Below are 18,042 nucleotides of genomic sequence, written 5' to 3'. Positions count from 1 at the left end.
GGAACACAGTATGTGGTGCCTCAAACCGTTTCCCAATAAGAACACTGACGGTTGTAAATTTTCCATTCCAACGAGTTGGTAAAATGTCCGAAGGTCAATTACTTAGTGTGTTATGTGGAGTCGCTTTTAGCCTCATCGCTCAGTGAGGTTGCACAACACACAATTGTTGTGTGTTGTTGCGGGCCTAACTGTAAGTATTGAGTTGATTTACAATTAGGGCTGGAAAATATAATCAAATAACTCGGCTAAGTCGACTTAAAAAAGAGGGCAACACAAAAGTTCTGCCTCGCCCTCGAAGCTAAAAAAAAAAAAAAAAAAAAAAATACATAAAAAAATAAAAAGTTTGGTATCTGCCGGAACCCATGTTTCACACGGACATTTACTGGAAACGGACACAGTACTGGGCTAATGATAAACTTTGCCAAAAATGACAAACGAGCGTCTCTAAGTAATTTTTAAAACACTTTTAGATGTTTAATTTACATATAATATGATAAGTATGAGTGAGCTGAATGGTAGCTAGCGTTTTTTCACCTAAAATGTAATTGCTAGCGTGCTAATGCTAATCGCGATTGCTAACCGTTTAGCATTTTGCTATCGCAAATTCTGTAGACCACATTTATACCATATACTCAGTACCAACATATGCAGTGTAGGGATTGAAGTCCATCCCTCATAAATGAGAGTAAAATGCCTGTTACTAATATATTTTAGTAACGGGGGAGATTGTTATTTGATTATATGATCAATAATCAAGAGTCGAATCGATTATGTAAAGATTCCATTGTGACAGCCCTATTTACAATGATTCACTTGAATTTAAACTCATAGCATTATTTAAAACATTCCATGTACAATAAATAAAGCTTTAATTTGGAGCTCTTATTTACCAAACGCAGTCCAAAATGTTGCATCTGGGACATGATGGTGGTGGTGATGATGATGATGATGATGATGATGATGTAAGGATGCTGAGTCAGCTATGCTGTGTTGGGGTCAGCAGCGTGGTGCATGACATTTGGGCCAGCACGACAACAGCATCGCACATCATCGTTTGCCTTTGCTTTGACACGTGCAAGACGTGATGGTCACTAAAAGACACACTGACAAAAATATTAACAAAACAATTGTTTTTGCACCCGTTTTAACATGCATCAAAGTAAGAAAAGAAAAAAAAAAGTGAGATCTCCTACACTCAAATTAATGGTAAATGAACCACTTCCTTCTAATGGGCTCTATTATTGTGGCTGGCATAAATCCAGTGCTGCGCCTTGCGTATCTCTGCGAGGATACAGGTTAGACTCAAGTGTTGGTAATTTCATGGACCAGCCTACTCCCAGTGCATTTAAAAGTGCGACGGTCTGCGCTCGTGTGGCCGTGCTCACAGCCGAGTGGACGACTGAACGTTAGCGGGTACCCTTTTTAAATACAGAATGAGCTGGTGAAAATTGCTGGCAACTTAAATGTCTGCAGACCTCAATGATCTATATCCCCACCAACAATCTTTTGTGGATGGCTCTGCCCCCTGCCCCCATACAGTAGCTGCATGCCGGCCAGTACGTGGGATGATTTCGAAAATATAATAATAAGGATACTCATTCAATGAATTCATTTCTAGAATGATGTGTAGTGTCTGTCTGCCTCCATATTGTATGCCCGATAAAATTCACCAAAATCGCATTGGAGCACCTGCGCTAAAACGTAGACATGGTCACAGAAGGCGTAAGTTGAGACAGACTTTCTGAAACCAAATTCTCACTCCACCAAGCGGTTCTCCAGGGGCACACCCTTGCTGCGTCACTATGCCCAGCTTGGCGCAGACCGGTCTGCCAAACTGGCAAACAGGCACAGCAAGTCTTGTGCTTGCAAGAAAATAAAGATATGCCAGTTTTTACGCTTGAGCGCAGCCACGCCATCTACGAAAATAGAGCCCAATGTCGTAATTACTAAGCTGACAAAATACAATTATGTGAAACTGAAAAAGGTCAAAGCTAAATTTTCTTCTAATGGATGCAGTGTGTGCAACTAGATTACAGAAAGAAAATACACGAAAAAGACATGGCTTTTATTTTAGTGTCTATATTTTTTGTTGCATATTGTTGCATATGTTGTTGTTGTGAGTTTTAGTAAATGTTCATGAGCCAAATGTGTAAATAAACAGGAAGCCAGTGAAGTGAGCCAACAAACAAGCCTAAAGCTCTCTAATTATCATGTCCATTTGTTTAATCCTCTCAGAGTGTGTGGCTTTGGTGCATACTAAATGTTATATAAGATTAACATCAAAGTTAATATCATACCCGCGCTTTTATTCTGCAATATTTTGAAATGTGCATTAACATTTTATTTTGGCCTTTTTTAAATGAAGTTTGATGTGAATGTCTCTGTTATCTGCATCAAAAGACTTCAACAGGAATGCTGACTCCTGCTATATTGTTCTCTATCATCATCTGTCAGTATGTTTATATTATTTACAAGCCACTGTCTCGCCGGCCTTTTCCACCTATGATCCTCTTTCGTCAGGCTCATAGTCACTCTGGATACTCACCAAGCATGCACACAAAAAAAAAGGCTTTATAGTCCTCTTTGGTGATCGTCTGCTCTCTCGATATCTACCGAACAATTGTCCGACCCATCGCTATACAGCGTTTTTAAACCTCGCGACTAGTTTGTTTACAGACCGTGGAGTGCGACGGAGAGGATGAATCACGGTCACGTTGGTCGGTTTTGGGGGGCAAGTGACCTTTGCGGTGTGAACGCACCCTCAAGTTGTCACACTCAAGGTTGCAACTCAACTTGCACTATGTGGACAAATGTATTGAGACGCACCTCTTACTCAATTAATTAATCAGTAGTGTGTAACTTGATAGTTATGTTACGATTTTTGTTTCTTATTTTTCAATTTATTTATGCAGATTTTTTTTTCTGTAGCCCCACAAATCTGCAACTCTTTTCTGACCAAAATCGGTGATGATGCGTTGATATTTTCAAAAAACTGCTCAAGCACCATCTGTTCACTAAAGTGCACACGCACACAAACATACGCATGCGCACACACACACACACACACACACACACAAACACACGCATGCACGCACGTGCACACACATTTCTAATAACCCCCCTTAAGTTAATGTTAAGCGTCCTTTGGTTGCTTGAAAAGGCACAAAAAAACAAATTCTGATGTTCGTGAGGAAGACCCTTTTTTGTTCCCCAGAGCTAGGTCAGTGTTTTTCAAAGTGTGGTATCAGCTCGTAGTCCACAAGATCCCTCTTCTGGTATGCAACAGAATCACTGAATTAAACGCTCCAACCGTGCGTAATGTGTATATAGTAAGTACAACTTTTTTGCATTTAATCATTAAGAACCATTAGTTTTCAAAAATGGATTTAGGTCAAATTTTTATTTTGCTTTTATGTGAAATAGAATTTAATTTAATCGTTATTGAAATCTTTTTTTTTTTCTTCCTATATTTAAGGGCAATGTTAATGTTAAAACTGTGCGTAATGTTAAATATACTTTAAGGACTAAAACCTCTTCCTCGTTTTTGTTGAAAACTTCAGCCTACTAAGCAACTGTATTTTAATGTTGGTCATGATGGTGGTACCTGGAGAACTCGGTATTTTTTTTTATTGTTTTAGGTGGTACTTGTTCTAAAACGTTTGAGAACCACTGAACTTGATGAACCTCGGAATTGCTCTAAAAGTCTTAGTTAGCTGTTACAGCAGGCGTCCCAATACCTTTGCCCACGTAGTGTACGCTCATTAGTTGATTCTTGATGATTACTCACTCTGCATGGGCGAGAAGAAGACCTCCTGCATGGGGGCGGTCTTGGTCCACTTGTACTGAGGGACGGGCTTGCCGTGAGCGGACTTGCAGCTCAGAGTCACGTTGCCCTCGACGACGGGTTCGCCCGACATCGTGCACACTGGAGGAGATGGTGGAACTGGGAAGACAAGATCTTACCATGTAAGATACTACAGGATCAAGCTTGTTGAAAGAAAAGTGCCTAAGTTGTCGTCCCCGCAAAAAACAATACTGAAGGACGTTTAACTAGACAGAAAGCACTGAAATACACTATTTTGGAACTTGACTCTATTATCATCTCCTTAACGTCAACTACAGAAAAAAAATCTGAAGTCGCTCAACCCCTATTATTCATTGGACAAAACAAGTGTATTTTTAAAGGCTTTTCCATGTAAACCCCACAGTGTGTTCAATAGCTTACTATGCTATAGGTTACTCTGCAGTTGGTTTATGTATACTGTACATACTGTATGTACCAATCAAAAGTAAATATACAGTAAACACACATATACATACAGCATCCTCATATACAGTATAGTGGCTGGGGGTGTTAATCATTCTGTGGACTAAACTGCAGAAGGGAGGGACGTCTCATAAGGGAGAGGGGGCTCTATTAAGTGCGATGCATTTTTAGAATTATATCATTCCTCATGACGTAGAGGGGAGGTATCTAAAAGGGGAATGTGTTTATTTTCTGTAAATGCATTTTAGAATACAGTACTTGTCATTGGCTCTCGAGAGACATTTTCAAAACACCTTTTCACTGGCAACTCATGATGTTTGGTTAAAATAAGGTACATGACAATATATCACAACGCTTTATTCCTGATGTAAAAAGGGAGGTGTCTATTTGAGGAAGGCGTTCATCTTTGGTTGATGCACCCAGCAAGTCAATAAAGACCAGAGGAATACATACTGTACAGTTTGAACACATTCCTAATGAAAAACATATTTCCACATGTAGTGCCCCAGGGTGTTTATTTATTCAGACGCCTCGGGGAAGGTGCCTCATGGGGGGGTGGTCTTTATTTGTACAAACGTCTTTTTAGAATAAGATCAAACTATGAAAGAGTTTTTATGTCCACCTAATATGTAAATAATGATGCTTGGTTTGAATCATGTATATTACAAAGTATGACACCAAACCTTTTTTTTTTTTTTACTTGATGTGAAAAGGGAGGCATCTATTTGAGAAAGGTGTTTGTTACTTTTAAGTGGTTGACGCACCCTGCAAGTAAATAAAGACCATACGTGTATGTGTACATCTAGTATGAATGTGTTCCCAATAAAAAAAAAAAAACATTTCCTCATATAGTGGCTGGGGGCATTTATTTATTTGAATGGGTAGGAAGGAAGGAATTATTGGGGGAGAGGTCTTTATTGGCCTGTAGAGTGTAGTGTAATGTAGAGTCCCCCTCCCATTAATAAATAATGATGCCTGGTTAAAATATTATACGGTGTATTACAATACTGTATGTCATGAGACGGGAAACTAGAGCCCTCTGTTTGAGGGAGCCATGTATTTGTGTAAAGTGGCTGACGCACCCGGCGAAAACATTGTATGTATACATGAAGTAAAAAACTATTTATATGTTTGCTCGGTTTCCTGATGGGAATAGGGAAGTGTCTATTTGAGGAAGGCCTTTATTCCCTTAAAAGGATGATAAATGGATAGGTGGTTAATTTGTGTGGCGTTTCTGAGCAAACGTAACTTTTATGTGGCGATGCTGGTTACCTTTGACATTAAGGCGCATCTGTCCGGCAGGGCTGCTGCGCCCGGGTATGACGACGCTGCACAAGTAGATGCCCGAGTCAGACTCCTGCGTGTTGTTGATGAAGATGGAGAGGTTGGCGGAGGGCATGGCGGCGCTGAAGCCCACCCGCTTGCTGAAGTTGTTCTGACCGTGGCCCACCTCCCCCGAGCTGAAGTTGATCACCTTTACGGACACGTGGCGTGGTAATTAGAAGAGAAGGGTAGAGTAGCCAAAATAATTATTCAAGAAAACTTTACTTTAGAAAATATAACTCAGTCCTTCAAATTATTACTTCAGTAAGAGTAAATTTTCAGTGAAAAAACTGCTGAGTAACTTTTTTGAACACCAACTAGAAAAAAAATATAAAAGCGGAATGTACAACTTCAAATATTGCCCAACAATGTCATATTAACTAAAACAATAAATACATTATTTCTGGTGGGAGGTGCTAACATGTAAACAAATGAGTGAGGACCTAGGATGCTGCAAATAAAGAAATGAGCCCTTTTTGTGTGATCATGTGACTGGCTAACCATTTGATTGGTGAAATGGAGTCAAACGTTGCTAGTGGTTACGGATTGGTGAAATAGAGTCCTGTGACAGAAGTCTCTGACAAACCAAAACTAACAGATCTTATGAGCAATCATAGATAAAAGATTACATAAAATAAAAGTAGCGAGCGGAATGTAGCTGAAAATAATTGAGGTAGAGTTTCTTCTCAACATAAATACTCAAGCAAAAGTAAAAATTATGTGCTATGACAAGTACAATGTAGCCAAAAAGTTACCTAAGAAAATGTATACTGTATATATATATATATATATATATATATATATATATAGAGAGAGAGAGAGAGAGAGAGAGAGAGAGAGAGAGAGAGAGAGAGAGAGAGAGAGAGAGAGAGAGAGAGAGAGAGAGAGAGAGAGAGAGAGAGAGAGAGAGAGAGAGAGAGAGAGAGAGAGAGAGAGAGAAATGTAGCACGGGGCATTACTACTTTTACTAATTAGTAAAATGACAGATATGCATACTGCATATCATACATTTTAATTGTATTGGCTGTGGAGCATATTTTGGTTGTGCAGATTAAACAGAAACACAAATGGACGTCCATCATAAAGTTAATCCTGATGTGTGCAGATGGCAAGTGGCGACATTTCTGATTTTCTGTGCAAGATAAGCCGCCAGGCATCAGACATTGAAACTGTTTAGATTATATTAATCATGCCAAGACTCACGCACACACACACAAACATATACACATACTGTATGTGCTAATATTTATCGTGCAGATGAAATATGTCATTAGGTTCACTTGCTCCCTGAATGAATTAGACGTGACAAGTGATGCAATAATCTTAATCTTTGCAGAGCATCATTATGAGCAGACACACCCTAAAATGGCCTCTCAGGACATATCGTGCCAGTCATCCTCCCGCTTGGTTTGAGAGATGAATAAAAATATCCTTAGTGACAGATTATAGAAAATTTGCACCTGAGAAGTCTATGCAGTGTTGTCGTGAGATACAAGTTAAATTTTTTCAATGACCAAGCTCATACTGCAAAACACTCGCATCTCAAATTATCTTTCCTCATTGAAATGAATGGAAATCCCTATAATAATCCTTTGTCAAAATAGGCTCGTTAGTTTTTTTCAACCTTCATGACACGACATAAAAAAACGTAAATAGAGAAAGGTAAAGTCAAACACTTTAAGACATTTCTTTTTTCATGTTGTTACCAACAAGAATGATTCTCAGCGAATGCGTTGTCTTGAAACAGCCTAAAAACCATAATCTTCTGGCGTTCAGAGATTCTCAGTCTATTCTGAAAATACATACCAGTAAAGTGTATTTTTTCTCTTATCATGAGATAATTTAACATTGTATTTTTTGTTAGTCAGCTCACAACATTAGCAAAGTTATGGGAACACATTGTTTTGATAGCATAAAAGCTGCTAGCTATTTCTTGGTTTAAAAAAACAACGTGCGAGAAGTAATGTGTTTTTCTTCTCTCTCTTAAATTTCTTTGGGGCAAGTTATCAAAACCGTTTTTTTTTTTGCAAATAATTGACGATATAATTAATTTTTAATTTTGTAATCAAGCAAATTTCAAGCCGTTCTTTTCTTCTTTTACTCACATAAGTACAGGTGTTGAATCAGGTACATCTAATTTTACCCGTCTTTTTTTTTTTTTTTTTTTTTTTTACACAGGTACTTATCAGACATCAAGAAAGAATGAGTGGTTTAACGTTATTTTACGTACTTACTACAACTACTGATACAGTGGTTAACTTGTGCTCTACTGCTACTCCTGTATCATATCATCCCTACTCGGTATACTGTACGTACAGTACCATATTCCCCTGTAACAGTTTTACAATGACCTCCATTCACACTGTCTTCTTTAATCCCACTAAAGATGATTACCATTGTCAATTCCAGTGGAGGTCAGCACGCGGTTACACATGACACGTTTGTGTGTGTGTGTTTTCTTTTTTTTTTTTTTTTAAACCTCACCTGCTTGGGCTTGTGCCCGGTTAAGAACTGCCAAACAACGGTGTTTTTGGAAATGTCCGAGCTGGGGCTGTACCAGGCTTGCAGCACCACCATCTGGCCCTTGACCACCTCCATCTCCTCCCGCGGGATTTCCAACTTCTGGCTGTCATCACCTGTGATCATGAAACACACACATACAGTATATTACATGTATTAACATTAATATTGCTCATCATATTTGGATACTTAACTGACCACAATATTCTGTACACATCTAATGAGATCCAATACAAGACTTCTATACAAAATATAATAATAATGCTCACTTTTCAATCAGACAGTCATTTTACAATATTTCCTATGTATTGTTTGTATTTTTTAAATTATTATTATTATTATTATAGTTGAAAATTGTACGGCATCTGTTTGTTATTGTGATCGTAGTTTGGAGTGATGTACAGCTGCACTGCATCTTACGCCGAGCTGTTTTGAATATTTATTGCAAGCGCAACATTTAAGTACCACCTTGAAAAATACTTACAGTAGCATTCCAAGTACCACCCAAATTACAGACATTAAAAAACAGTAGCGCAGTAGGCCTTAGTGATCAACAAAAGTTAGGTGGAGATTTTATTCTGAAAAAAGTATATTTTATGTTATTGTAAGGCACTGTAAGATTATGCACACTTTGAACATTAACACTGGGTTTAAATACAGTGTAGGGACAAAATACAGTACTTAAATATTGATTACATTTCAATGCATCGCACAAAAAAGTCGAATTAATGTTGCACCTAAATGTTTGAAAACAAACCATTTTAAAAAGAATACATACAAATGTATTTTACTTAAGTTAAATACAGTTGAACTGTACTTAACAAAGGTACTGTGCTGCATTAAAAAATATATATATTGTTTAAGCCAAGCCACAATTTAAACATTTCATTCAGTGATTCTTTCGCATACCACTTGAGGGAGTCCGCGTGCCACGCTTTTAGAATCACTGCATTAAAATATTACAAAAGAAAAAAAAACCTTCATTAGAGTCACTAACAATTCACAAAACCTAGTCCTTCTGCTGCACATAAAATCATTAACCTGATATAATGACAGCACAGGATGGAAAAAGTATAACCTAAAAACCAACATAAAAATTTTTATGTAATTATTATTTTTTTTTTAATTTGAATTGTGAATTAAAAACAAAGGTATCAAATATAGGAAGCATACAAAGAAAATACATAGATAATTTTAATATTAAAAAAATCATAATTCATGAATTAAAACATTCATATTAATTTAGAAAATAAATTAAAAACTCATCCATGTTTACACTAATACACAGCCTGGCCACTTCATTAGATATACATGCACTTCAACAAAAAATATCTAGGTTTTTTTTTTTTTTTTTTTTTTTACAATAAATTAGGGTAAATGCTTCATGCATTACTGATCACAATATTAGTTACAACCATCTAACGAGATTCAATACAAGAGCTACAGTAAAATAATGCTTGCTTTTGATTAACATATATATTTTTCATATTTCCAATGTATTAGTAGGATTTTTAAACATTATATTATAAAAATGTAATACATTGAATATATTTTACTTGTTAACATAATTGTAGTTTGGATCACTGTAGAGCTGCAATGAATTGCATAGAACTGGAAGGAATATTTTGGTTAGCTTTTAGAAAATATAAAACGGCTGTCTGTATTATTCTTTTTAGCTCTCCTACAAATGCAATATTAAACATACTGTTAATTATTAGCATTAGCAGTTAGCATTAACACCTTTGTAAAGGTGAAACGTTTAAATGCCCTTTAAAGTGACAATAAAAACATCTTACACATCACAGAGCATTGTTGTTGAGTATTGTTAACAAGCCTGCCAAATTTTAAGGAATAAAAATATTGTCAAGTATATAGAATCAGTCTCCAAAATCAGGAAACATCAAGCCAACGACCAAGTTGTCCAACTTATTATTACTAAGGAACTGGCAACTGCGCCAAATAGCCACTGATGGAATGGAACAGCGCTCGATACTTGTATAGTGGGGAAGGGCTGACTCAGGCCAGAATTCAAAATTGAGTAATTGTGTGCGTACCCAAAAAATCCGGACAACTGAAATGGTGAAAAATAGTTTTAACACTCTATCTTCACAATTCTCTACTAAATTGTTATCAGTCTTTGCACATTTTCAGCATCCATCCATTTTCTGAGCCGCTTCTCCCCACTAGGGTCGCGGGCGTGCTGGAGCCCATCTCACCTATCATCGGGCAGGAGGCGGGGTACACCCTGAACTGGTTGCCAGCCAATCGCAGGGCACATACAAACAAACAACCATTCGCACTCACAGTCACACCTACGGGCAATTTAGAGTCTCCAATTCATGCATGTTTTTGGGATGTGGGAGGGAACCGGAGTGCCCGGAGAAAACCCACGCAGGCACGGGGAGAACATGCAAACTCCACACAGGCGGGGCCGGGGATTGAACCCCGGTCCTCAGAACTGTGAGGCTGACGCTCTAACCAGTCGTCCACCGTGCCACGTTTTCAGCATTTATTTCAAAAAATATTATTTAACGTATTCAGAATGAAATCACGAAAATGACTTTACAGGGTCTTTAATACAGCTCTCGCAAATGAACCTCATTAAATTGAATGAATTGACCAGTGAGTATTAATCCTGCTGGCTTCGAGAATATATTTGATCAGATTTGTATGAATTAAAGTGAGGATGTCTAAACAGACAAAATATAGTGATAAATGTGTGCGAAGAAAATATTAAAGAAAAATAAAACAACAAATAAATGTACCTGTAGGTAGCGTAAAGGACAGTGAAAAAAAGAAATTATTTCACACAAGAAATCTGATCATAAAGAATAAATGGCAAATCAATCATATTAGTGAAATTTGCCATTGAATAGACACCAGCAGAGCATTTACTGCACCTCCCCAATTGCAAGTGTGTTAACAAAAACTCCATTTAATAAAGGCAGAGATTGATGGAGCAACTCACAGGGCGCCCAGTCCCCAGAACCAGACAGATGGAGCTGGATCAGCTGATCCCAGCAGTCGGAGTCCGAGTGCGTCTCCAGTTTGGAATGTTAGTGAGGCAAAAGCAACAAAGAGGTGGGGAAAAAAAACAAAATAAATCAAGTCCTCCAGAAAGCTTTGATGAGGTTAGCGCTCCAGATAAAATGGTCAATCAAAAGCGGGAGAGCATTGTGATCCACAGACAGACAGACAGCTGGAACGTCCACATCTGTTGAGCCGAGAATGTCTTTCCTGTTCTGGCGCTTCCATTATGTGCAAGGCAAGGGAATTAGGAGATTGGAGCTGGCTGGGGTGGGCTGGGCTGAGTGGGGATGCGCACATTTGGACAAGTTGTTTTTTTGACCTGAAAAAGTTTACTTGCAGTGACTCAATGTTTTTTTGTTTTTTTTCCTTGCTGCTCCTGAGGGCAAAGTGACCTCTCCCTCAGTGGCGCTCCTCTTCCTTAATTTCTCAATCTGCCAAATCCTGTTGACTAATCCCCCGAACAATCCTGGGTTCAATCCTCTCACCTCACGTGAGGGAAAACAGCTCAGCCGGACATGGATATGATGTAACATGCACGCAGGCATGCGCGCGCGCACACACACACACACACACACGATCATACTAGAGTCACCAAAAATTAACATGAGCTAATCACTTTGCTTCACATGAAATCATGACATGTCATGCTAAGCACTCCATCCTGGGGTTACTATTACAAATATAAATTATTAATAAATTATACAAATCATTGTAAAAATATTTACAATTAATTATGGCATACAAAAACGTTACGAATTTTACTACATTAAAATAAAGTGAGAACAAAAAAAATGTAATAAATTGTAAAAACTATATAGATTATGTATATTATACACGCAATAATCTAAAATAAAATACAAATTTAACTCTATATGACTATTTACTGTATATTTAAATACTTCAATGTTAAACAACTTTGCTAAATGTAATACACTGAAAATTAATGTTGATCAAATGTAAGAATAAAATACATTTGAAAATAATTGATTAATAAGGCAAAGGGTCAGTACAATAAAACTGTACATTTTAAAGTGGCCTTTTACTGTGGGAAGCCTAAGGCCCACCTGAGCAATAATCAATTTGGTATGCCACACCTGTGTGTTGGATGGATTATCTTGGTAAAGGAGAAGCGCTTACTGACACAGATTTAGACAGATTTGTGAACAATATTAGAGAGAAATAGGCCCTTTCTGCACATAGAAAAAGTCTTAAATCTTTGGGTTCAGCTCACTCAGAAAAATGGGAGCAAAAACAAAAGTATTGCATTTTTTTTGGTTTGGTGTGGATTTGATTTAAAAAATGAATGAGTGTGTTCAAGATATCCCTCTTTATGAAATAGTCCCTATTGTTCTTTTTCAAGGGATGATTATTGACTGTAATGAGTAATTGTAGTTGTTTCATCAAATCTCAACACAATATATGTATAATCTTTGTAAAGGCTGAATTATTGAAACAGCTTTTGATGTACTCAAAGAAAGAAAGAAAAAAACCTGTGATGTGTAAAAAAAACCTGTATGTGTTAAAAAATGTAAACATTTCTCCCATACTGCCTTTGCTGAGGTCACATTCAAGCATCTATTCCATGCCTGAGATGGACATCTCTGACACCGCCATTTTGCCTACAGGCGTTTTTCATTCTTAATGTGGAGCAGCTTCGGTGTTCAGAGGAATTGTCATTTTTTTCCGTGTTCCATTTTTTTTTTAAACCGTCCCCCTTCCACAAATCCTGTTTCAGCTAAAATTTCATCTCCAGCACCAGCTAGCGCTAACCAATAAACCGCCTTGGATCTGCTGTAACATTACGTAACAACAACAAAATTGAGGGGGGAAAAAAAAGTCCCGGAAAGGTTTTCGGAATGAGGGCGTCTGGAATCCGAGGTCTGGTCTGATATGATGCAATATTTCATCTTGATTAATCAACATTGTGCAGCCAGGGCACCAATCAGGGCGGATGATCAGGTGGGCTGAAGACGGATGGTATGATGATGGTAATGGTGATGATGAAGATGATGATGATAAAGGGGGGAGGGATAATACTCTGTTGTCTGCTTCATTGAGCAGGTTTAGTGTCATTCACTTGTTTATGAAAAGGAGGAAAATCTTGACTTAATCCACGGCTGTCTCCATCTGGGATGAGAGCAGACAGAGGCGCTCTGAGATGAAATTCCAGCTCAAGAGGAATCTGCCAATAAATGCCACTCAGATAGGATTCTATGAAGCTTCCATAAAACATTGTCCTAATTTCCACTTTGCCCAAGGGGGAAATTATGCTTAATGTCTTGCTGCTAATTGGATTCTTCTCTTCAAAGTACACAATCGTTTAGGACAGAGGGTTCCCAAACTTAAGAGTAAAGAGCTGCAAGTTATTTTATTTCCTGGCAAAGTGCTTAGGTTCTGACAGCAGAGCAGAAGCAATTTGCACACCTGCACTAGCGAGCAATCACGTCACATCACTTGACATCTCATGTGTCAAACTCACGGCCCTGGGGTAAGATCCGGCCCTCAACATTATTTTGTGAAGCAAATAACATCTCAGCCTCACAGTTCTGAGGACCCGGGTTCAATACCCGGCCCCGCCTGTGTGGAGTTTGCATGTTCTCCCCGTGCCTGCGTGGGTTTTCTCCGGGCACTCCGGTTTCCTCCCACATCCCAAAAACATGCATTAATTGGAGACTCTAAATTGCCCGTAGGCGTGACTGGGAGTGTGAATGGTTGTTTGTTTCTATGTGCTCTGCCATTGGCTGGCAACCAGTTCAGGGTGTACCCCGCCTCCTGCTCGATGGCAGCTGGGATGGGCTCCAGCACGCCCGCGACCCTAGTGAGGAGAAGCGGCTCAGAAAATGGATGGATGGATGGAAATAAAATCTGTCTACTTCATGTTTCTTGCTAAATGGATTTGCAGTTTTCATTTTGGCAGCAAGTCTGTAAAACAAAGTTTTCTTGACTTTTCATAGCTATTAGAAGCATGTTTGTCACCAAATCCCTTCACAACATAAATCAACCAATAGTATTTAGATTTGGTAGTCACTATTATCCATGACCTCTGATTTTAAATTCAATTTGTTGTTAAAAATATATACAGTTCATGCATACTCACAGTTTGGCATTCGCAAATTCATAGATTCTTTGAGGGGGGACCAATCTTGATCTATTCGCTGAAAAGTTCATCTACACTATCTGCTGTTTCTCAGGACAAAACAATAAAAATATTACTAGGTTGCAATCTGGTGGAATCTTGGTGTTGTTGTAAGGTTTAAAAAATTAATAGTGTTTTTCTTGTCTGCATGTGAGGTGTCCTTTTTTGTTGGCAGTCCTTGCATTGCACCTCATGCACAATCAAAAGTAAAGCTGAAAGCATGTTTCTGTTTCTTTCCCACTGCAGTATTACTAGCTGTATCGTCTACTTTGCCATTGCCATTTTCCTTTATTCCCTTACATTTATTATTTGTGTGTAAATACAGAAAATGTAATTGTAATGATTTGATACCATGTGTGTAAAGCAAAGCAAAGCAAACCAAATTTATTTATATAGCAAACACGATTAAAATCGATCAAAACACGATTACACGATTAAAAGCATTTAAAAACAAAGAAAAAAACAGCTTATAAATATTTAAAACAAAGAGAAAAATAAAAAATACAATTAATACAGCGTACAGTGCAAGAAAGATCATTTATAAGTGGAAATGCTCTAAAAAGCATAAATAATAAAAAAAGAAGAGTTTTTAAAATAGGATTTAGGATTCACACTTGGGGCTGACGTCACTTCTGTTGGCAACTTATTCCATTTGTGTGCAGCATAATAGCTAAATGCTGCTTCGCCATGTATGTATGTTTTGGACTCTGAGATCCACTATTTGACCTGAGTCTGTCGATCTCAGAGCCCTACTGGGTTTATATTCCGTTAGCATTTATTTCATGTATTGAAGACCTAAACCATTTAGTGATTTATAGACCAGTAGTAGAACTTTAAAATCTATGTTAAAACTGACTGGGAGCCAGTGTAGAGACTTAAGAATTGGAGTAATATGTTCTGACCTTTTTGTTCTGGTCAGAATCCGAGCTGCTGCATTCTGAATGAGTTGTTTAATGCTCTTTTGGGGGGGAGTCCAGTCAGAAGACCGTTACAATAGTCAGGTCTACTTGAGATAAAAGCATGGATGAGCTTCTCCTGGTCTGCTTGGCACATGCAGGCCTTCACTCTGGATATGTTCCTTCAGATGGTTGAAGGTTATTTTAGTCATGTATTTGTCATTGTTGAAAGTCAGGTCGGAATCTCTCAGTACACCAAGGTTTCGGCCTTGATCTTTGGTTTTTAAAGGGAGTTACTCCAGGTATGTGTAAAGTGTCAGTGTACATATTTGCAGCCCAATCACGATGTCACGTCAGTTTGTGCTAGCATATTATTTAGGCTTGTATGCTAGCTAATTGTATTGCCAAGCCTCAGGTGAAGGTGTTTTTTTTTTTTATTGAATAATTTCACAACTGAATGCTGTCATTTAGGTAATACAGGGTCATATGATTGTGTACATGCTAGATGTATGGCATTGGTACTTTATAATCTCCTGCAGTTCAAGTGCTTGCCGCCATCTTGTGGCATCTATTTGCAATTACAAACCTCATTTGGGGAGGGTGTCAATTATTTGCGGATTTTACCTATTCATGACAGGCTCGGTACCTACGCCTCCATTAAAATGTATAATAACAACGAAATTCAGGGGTAATTGTGTAAATGTAATAATACAATGAGGTGAGTGCACATTTACAGGACGGCCCATACGTTGTGGCTTGCTATGAAAATGAGTTTGACACACCTGCTTTCCACCCTTGTTGTTATTAGCCAGTTTTGAGGGGGGGGGGGGTCTAATACAAATGAGCCAGTGCTCACTTTGCCCCCTCTACCTTGGGGCTGTGCCCACATGAGTACAGCATTAGTTGCCGCGATAACTAAGGGCAGAGTTACGGAGTGGTTACTTGTTGAGGCAGACTACGAAGCCCAAGCTAGACTCCAAGACAATGTCGATAGTATTTTAACTCGGAGAGGCAGCTCTTCATGACCAAGCTGCCAAATTACACTTAAGAATTAGTGTGCAGATCCGTGTATGTGGCGCATGCAGCAGACATATCTCCAAACACAATGCGAACCAGGATAATGTACGCGAATGGTGTTTTTAAGGTGCAAGCTATCAGCAAATGCAACTTTTTCTCCATGTTGTTTATTTGTGCTGGCGTACACACCAATATTTTTTTCTGTTTACATTCTTGTGACCAATAGGAGAAGAGAGCGACAACATGAGGTTTGTTGCGACGCATTTTGGTTCAGATGACATTTTTGGGGTGTGTGATTTTGATGATATATCTTCCTTGTAATTGTTACAACTTAGTTTTATCACTTATTTTTCATACTAGCAATTATATTCTCAAATTGTCACTCAACATACAGTCAACCCTGTTACTAACCTTTACCAAACCTTTTTAGCCACCTAAAGAAAGAGAGAAAAAAGTGCGCTACATGCTTCAGGAGAAATTACAGGATTAAAGTAATTGCTGTGCACATGGATTTTCTTTTTTTCTTTTGTCAGTGTTTCCAGTCGTAATCGAATGTTACTCAAACCAATGACATTAACATAAAAGTATTTATTTTGTTAATACAGAGCTCAGGTTGTTCTTGACAGTTAGCATAGCAGCTAGCACAGCTAGCATGTACTCTTTAGCTAAAATATCATCATTAGCATTGATTTACCACCCTGTTAGTTGCAAGCCTATTACCTCTATTGGGGTATTAATAAAATAAAATTAGTATGCAAATCAAATGTAACTTTAATTATAAATAATTTATTCAGTAATATTTTTGAAACATGTTTTGCAGGTGCCTGAGTATCTATAACAGTGTTGCCCGCAACACAACAAAATATATATGACAAATACAATCTAAACAAAATGTAAATAAACATTTCTTGAGGGGGTGGGGGGGGGGGGGGTGACATTACAAAAAACTTACTAAACATTACTAAATTTCCTCCAATTCTGGAATGACCCTGTATATTCATTCATAAATGGTTTTGTGTTAGGTCTCAAACTGCCCAAAACTCCAATTGGAGCATGGTGTAATACCACAATTTGTCCAAGGGGGGCAGCATATTCCTATGCTACCACAAGGGGGCCTGATGAGGAGATAAGATCACATCATCATTAAAACAGCATGATAACACGGATAGGATCTAATAAATGGCTTTAAGACCAGGGTGCAGGTCTTATTAGTTTCCAAAATAAAAAGGTATGGCATTGTGTCATGTATGTGTGTCTCTCTCTCGCTTTGTGTGTGTGTGTATGAGATGAAGCGAAGGATAAAAAGTGTGCGGCTCAGTCAAAAGCCCTCAGGGAGCCATGTAAAGTCCTGTGTGAAGATACAGTGATCCTCTTTAAGCGCCCCTGCTCTATCTCATGCAGTAATCTCTGCTTCCAAGCCTCCTCCTCTTCCTCCTATCATGTCCGTCCTTCTCCACAGAAGAGACTCAGAGCAAGTCTCTCCATACCTCCATCCATACATCCACACATTGGCCCCTATCTTACATGCACAGCCAACACGGGAGCTACCTTTACGATGAACTCACTGCAATATTGGAAAGCGGTACCCAATGTCAGTTTTTGACCTGGCTAACGTTTAATAATTTATGTGAGGAGACACCCCTCCCAGTCATGCATCATCAACGCTATAGGTAGCTACACGATGGATGGCTTTTATCATTTAATATTAACAGTTCTTAACTTCATTTTGCACTTGTATGGCAGTTACGAATGTTAAACAAGTGAGCTGCATCAAGCCTGGAAGGGATAAACTATGAAAAAATGACTTTGTAATAATTGTAATAATAACTGTCCATCTAGCAAGTGTGAAATGA

General features: G+C 38.3%; 1 protein-coding gene across 3 annotated transcripts in view; it reads right to left on the bottom strand.

Moving 5' to 3' along the window:
• Window positions 1–18,042, bottom strand: part of esamb (endothelial cell adhesion molecule b) — an 82,131-nt gene that overhangs the window by 11,439 nt on the left and 52,650 nt on the right. For 2 of the 3 annotated variants that reach the window (XM_061682675.1, XM_061682676.1), the window contains exons 2-4: window positions 8,075–8,226; window positions 5,540–5,741; window positions 3,788–3,943 (exon numbers count right to left, since the gene is read on the bottom strand). In XM_061682675.1, coding sequence (XP_061538659.1) covers window positions 3,788–3,943; window positions 5,540–5,741; window positions 8,075–8,226 — 510 coding nt within the window. Of the gene's footprint in view, window positions 1–3,787; window positions 3,944–5,539; window positions 5,742–8,074; window positions 8,227–11,078; window positions 11,345–18,042 lie in introns of those variants that run through there. The other variant, XM_061682677.1, reaches the window with a different exon arrangement.

The sequence above is a fragment of the Phycodurus eques genome, chromosome 7 (genome assembly GCF_024500275.1).
Source record: "Phycodurus eques isolate BA_2022a chromosome 7, UOR_Pequ_1.1, whole genome shotgun sequence".
Lineage (NCBI taxonomy): Eukaryota > Metazoa > Chordata > Actinopteri > Syngnathiformes > Syngnathidae > Phycodurus > Phycodurus eques.
Note: the sequence above shows the minus strand (reverse complement) of the source record. Positions and strands in the feature narration are given on the sequence as shown.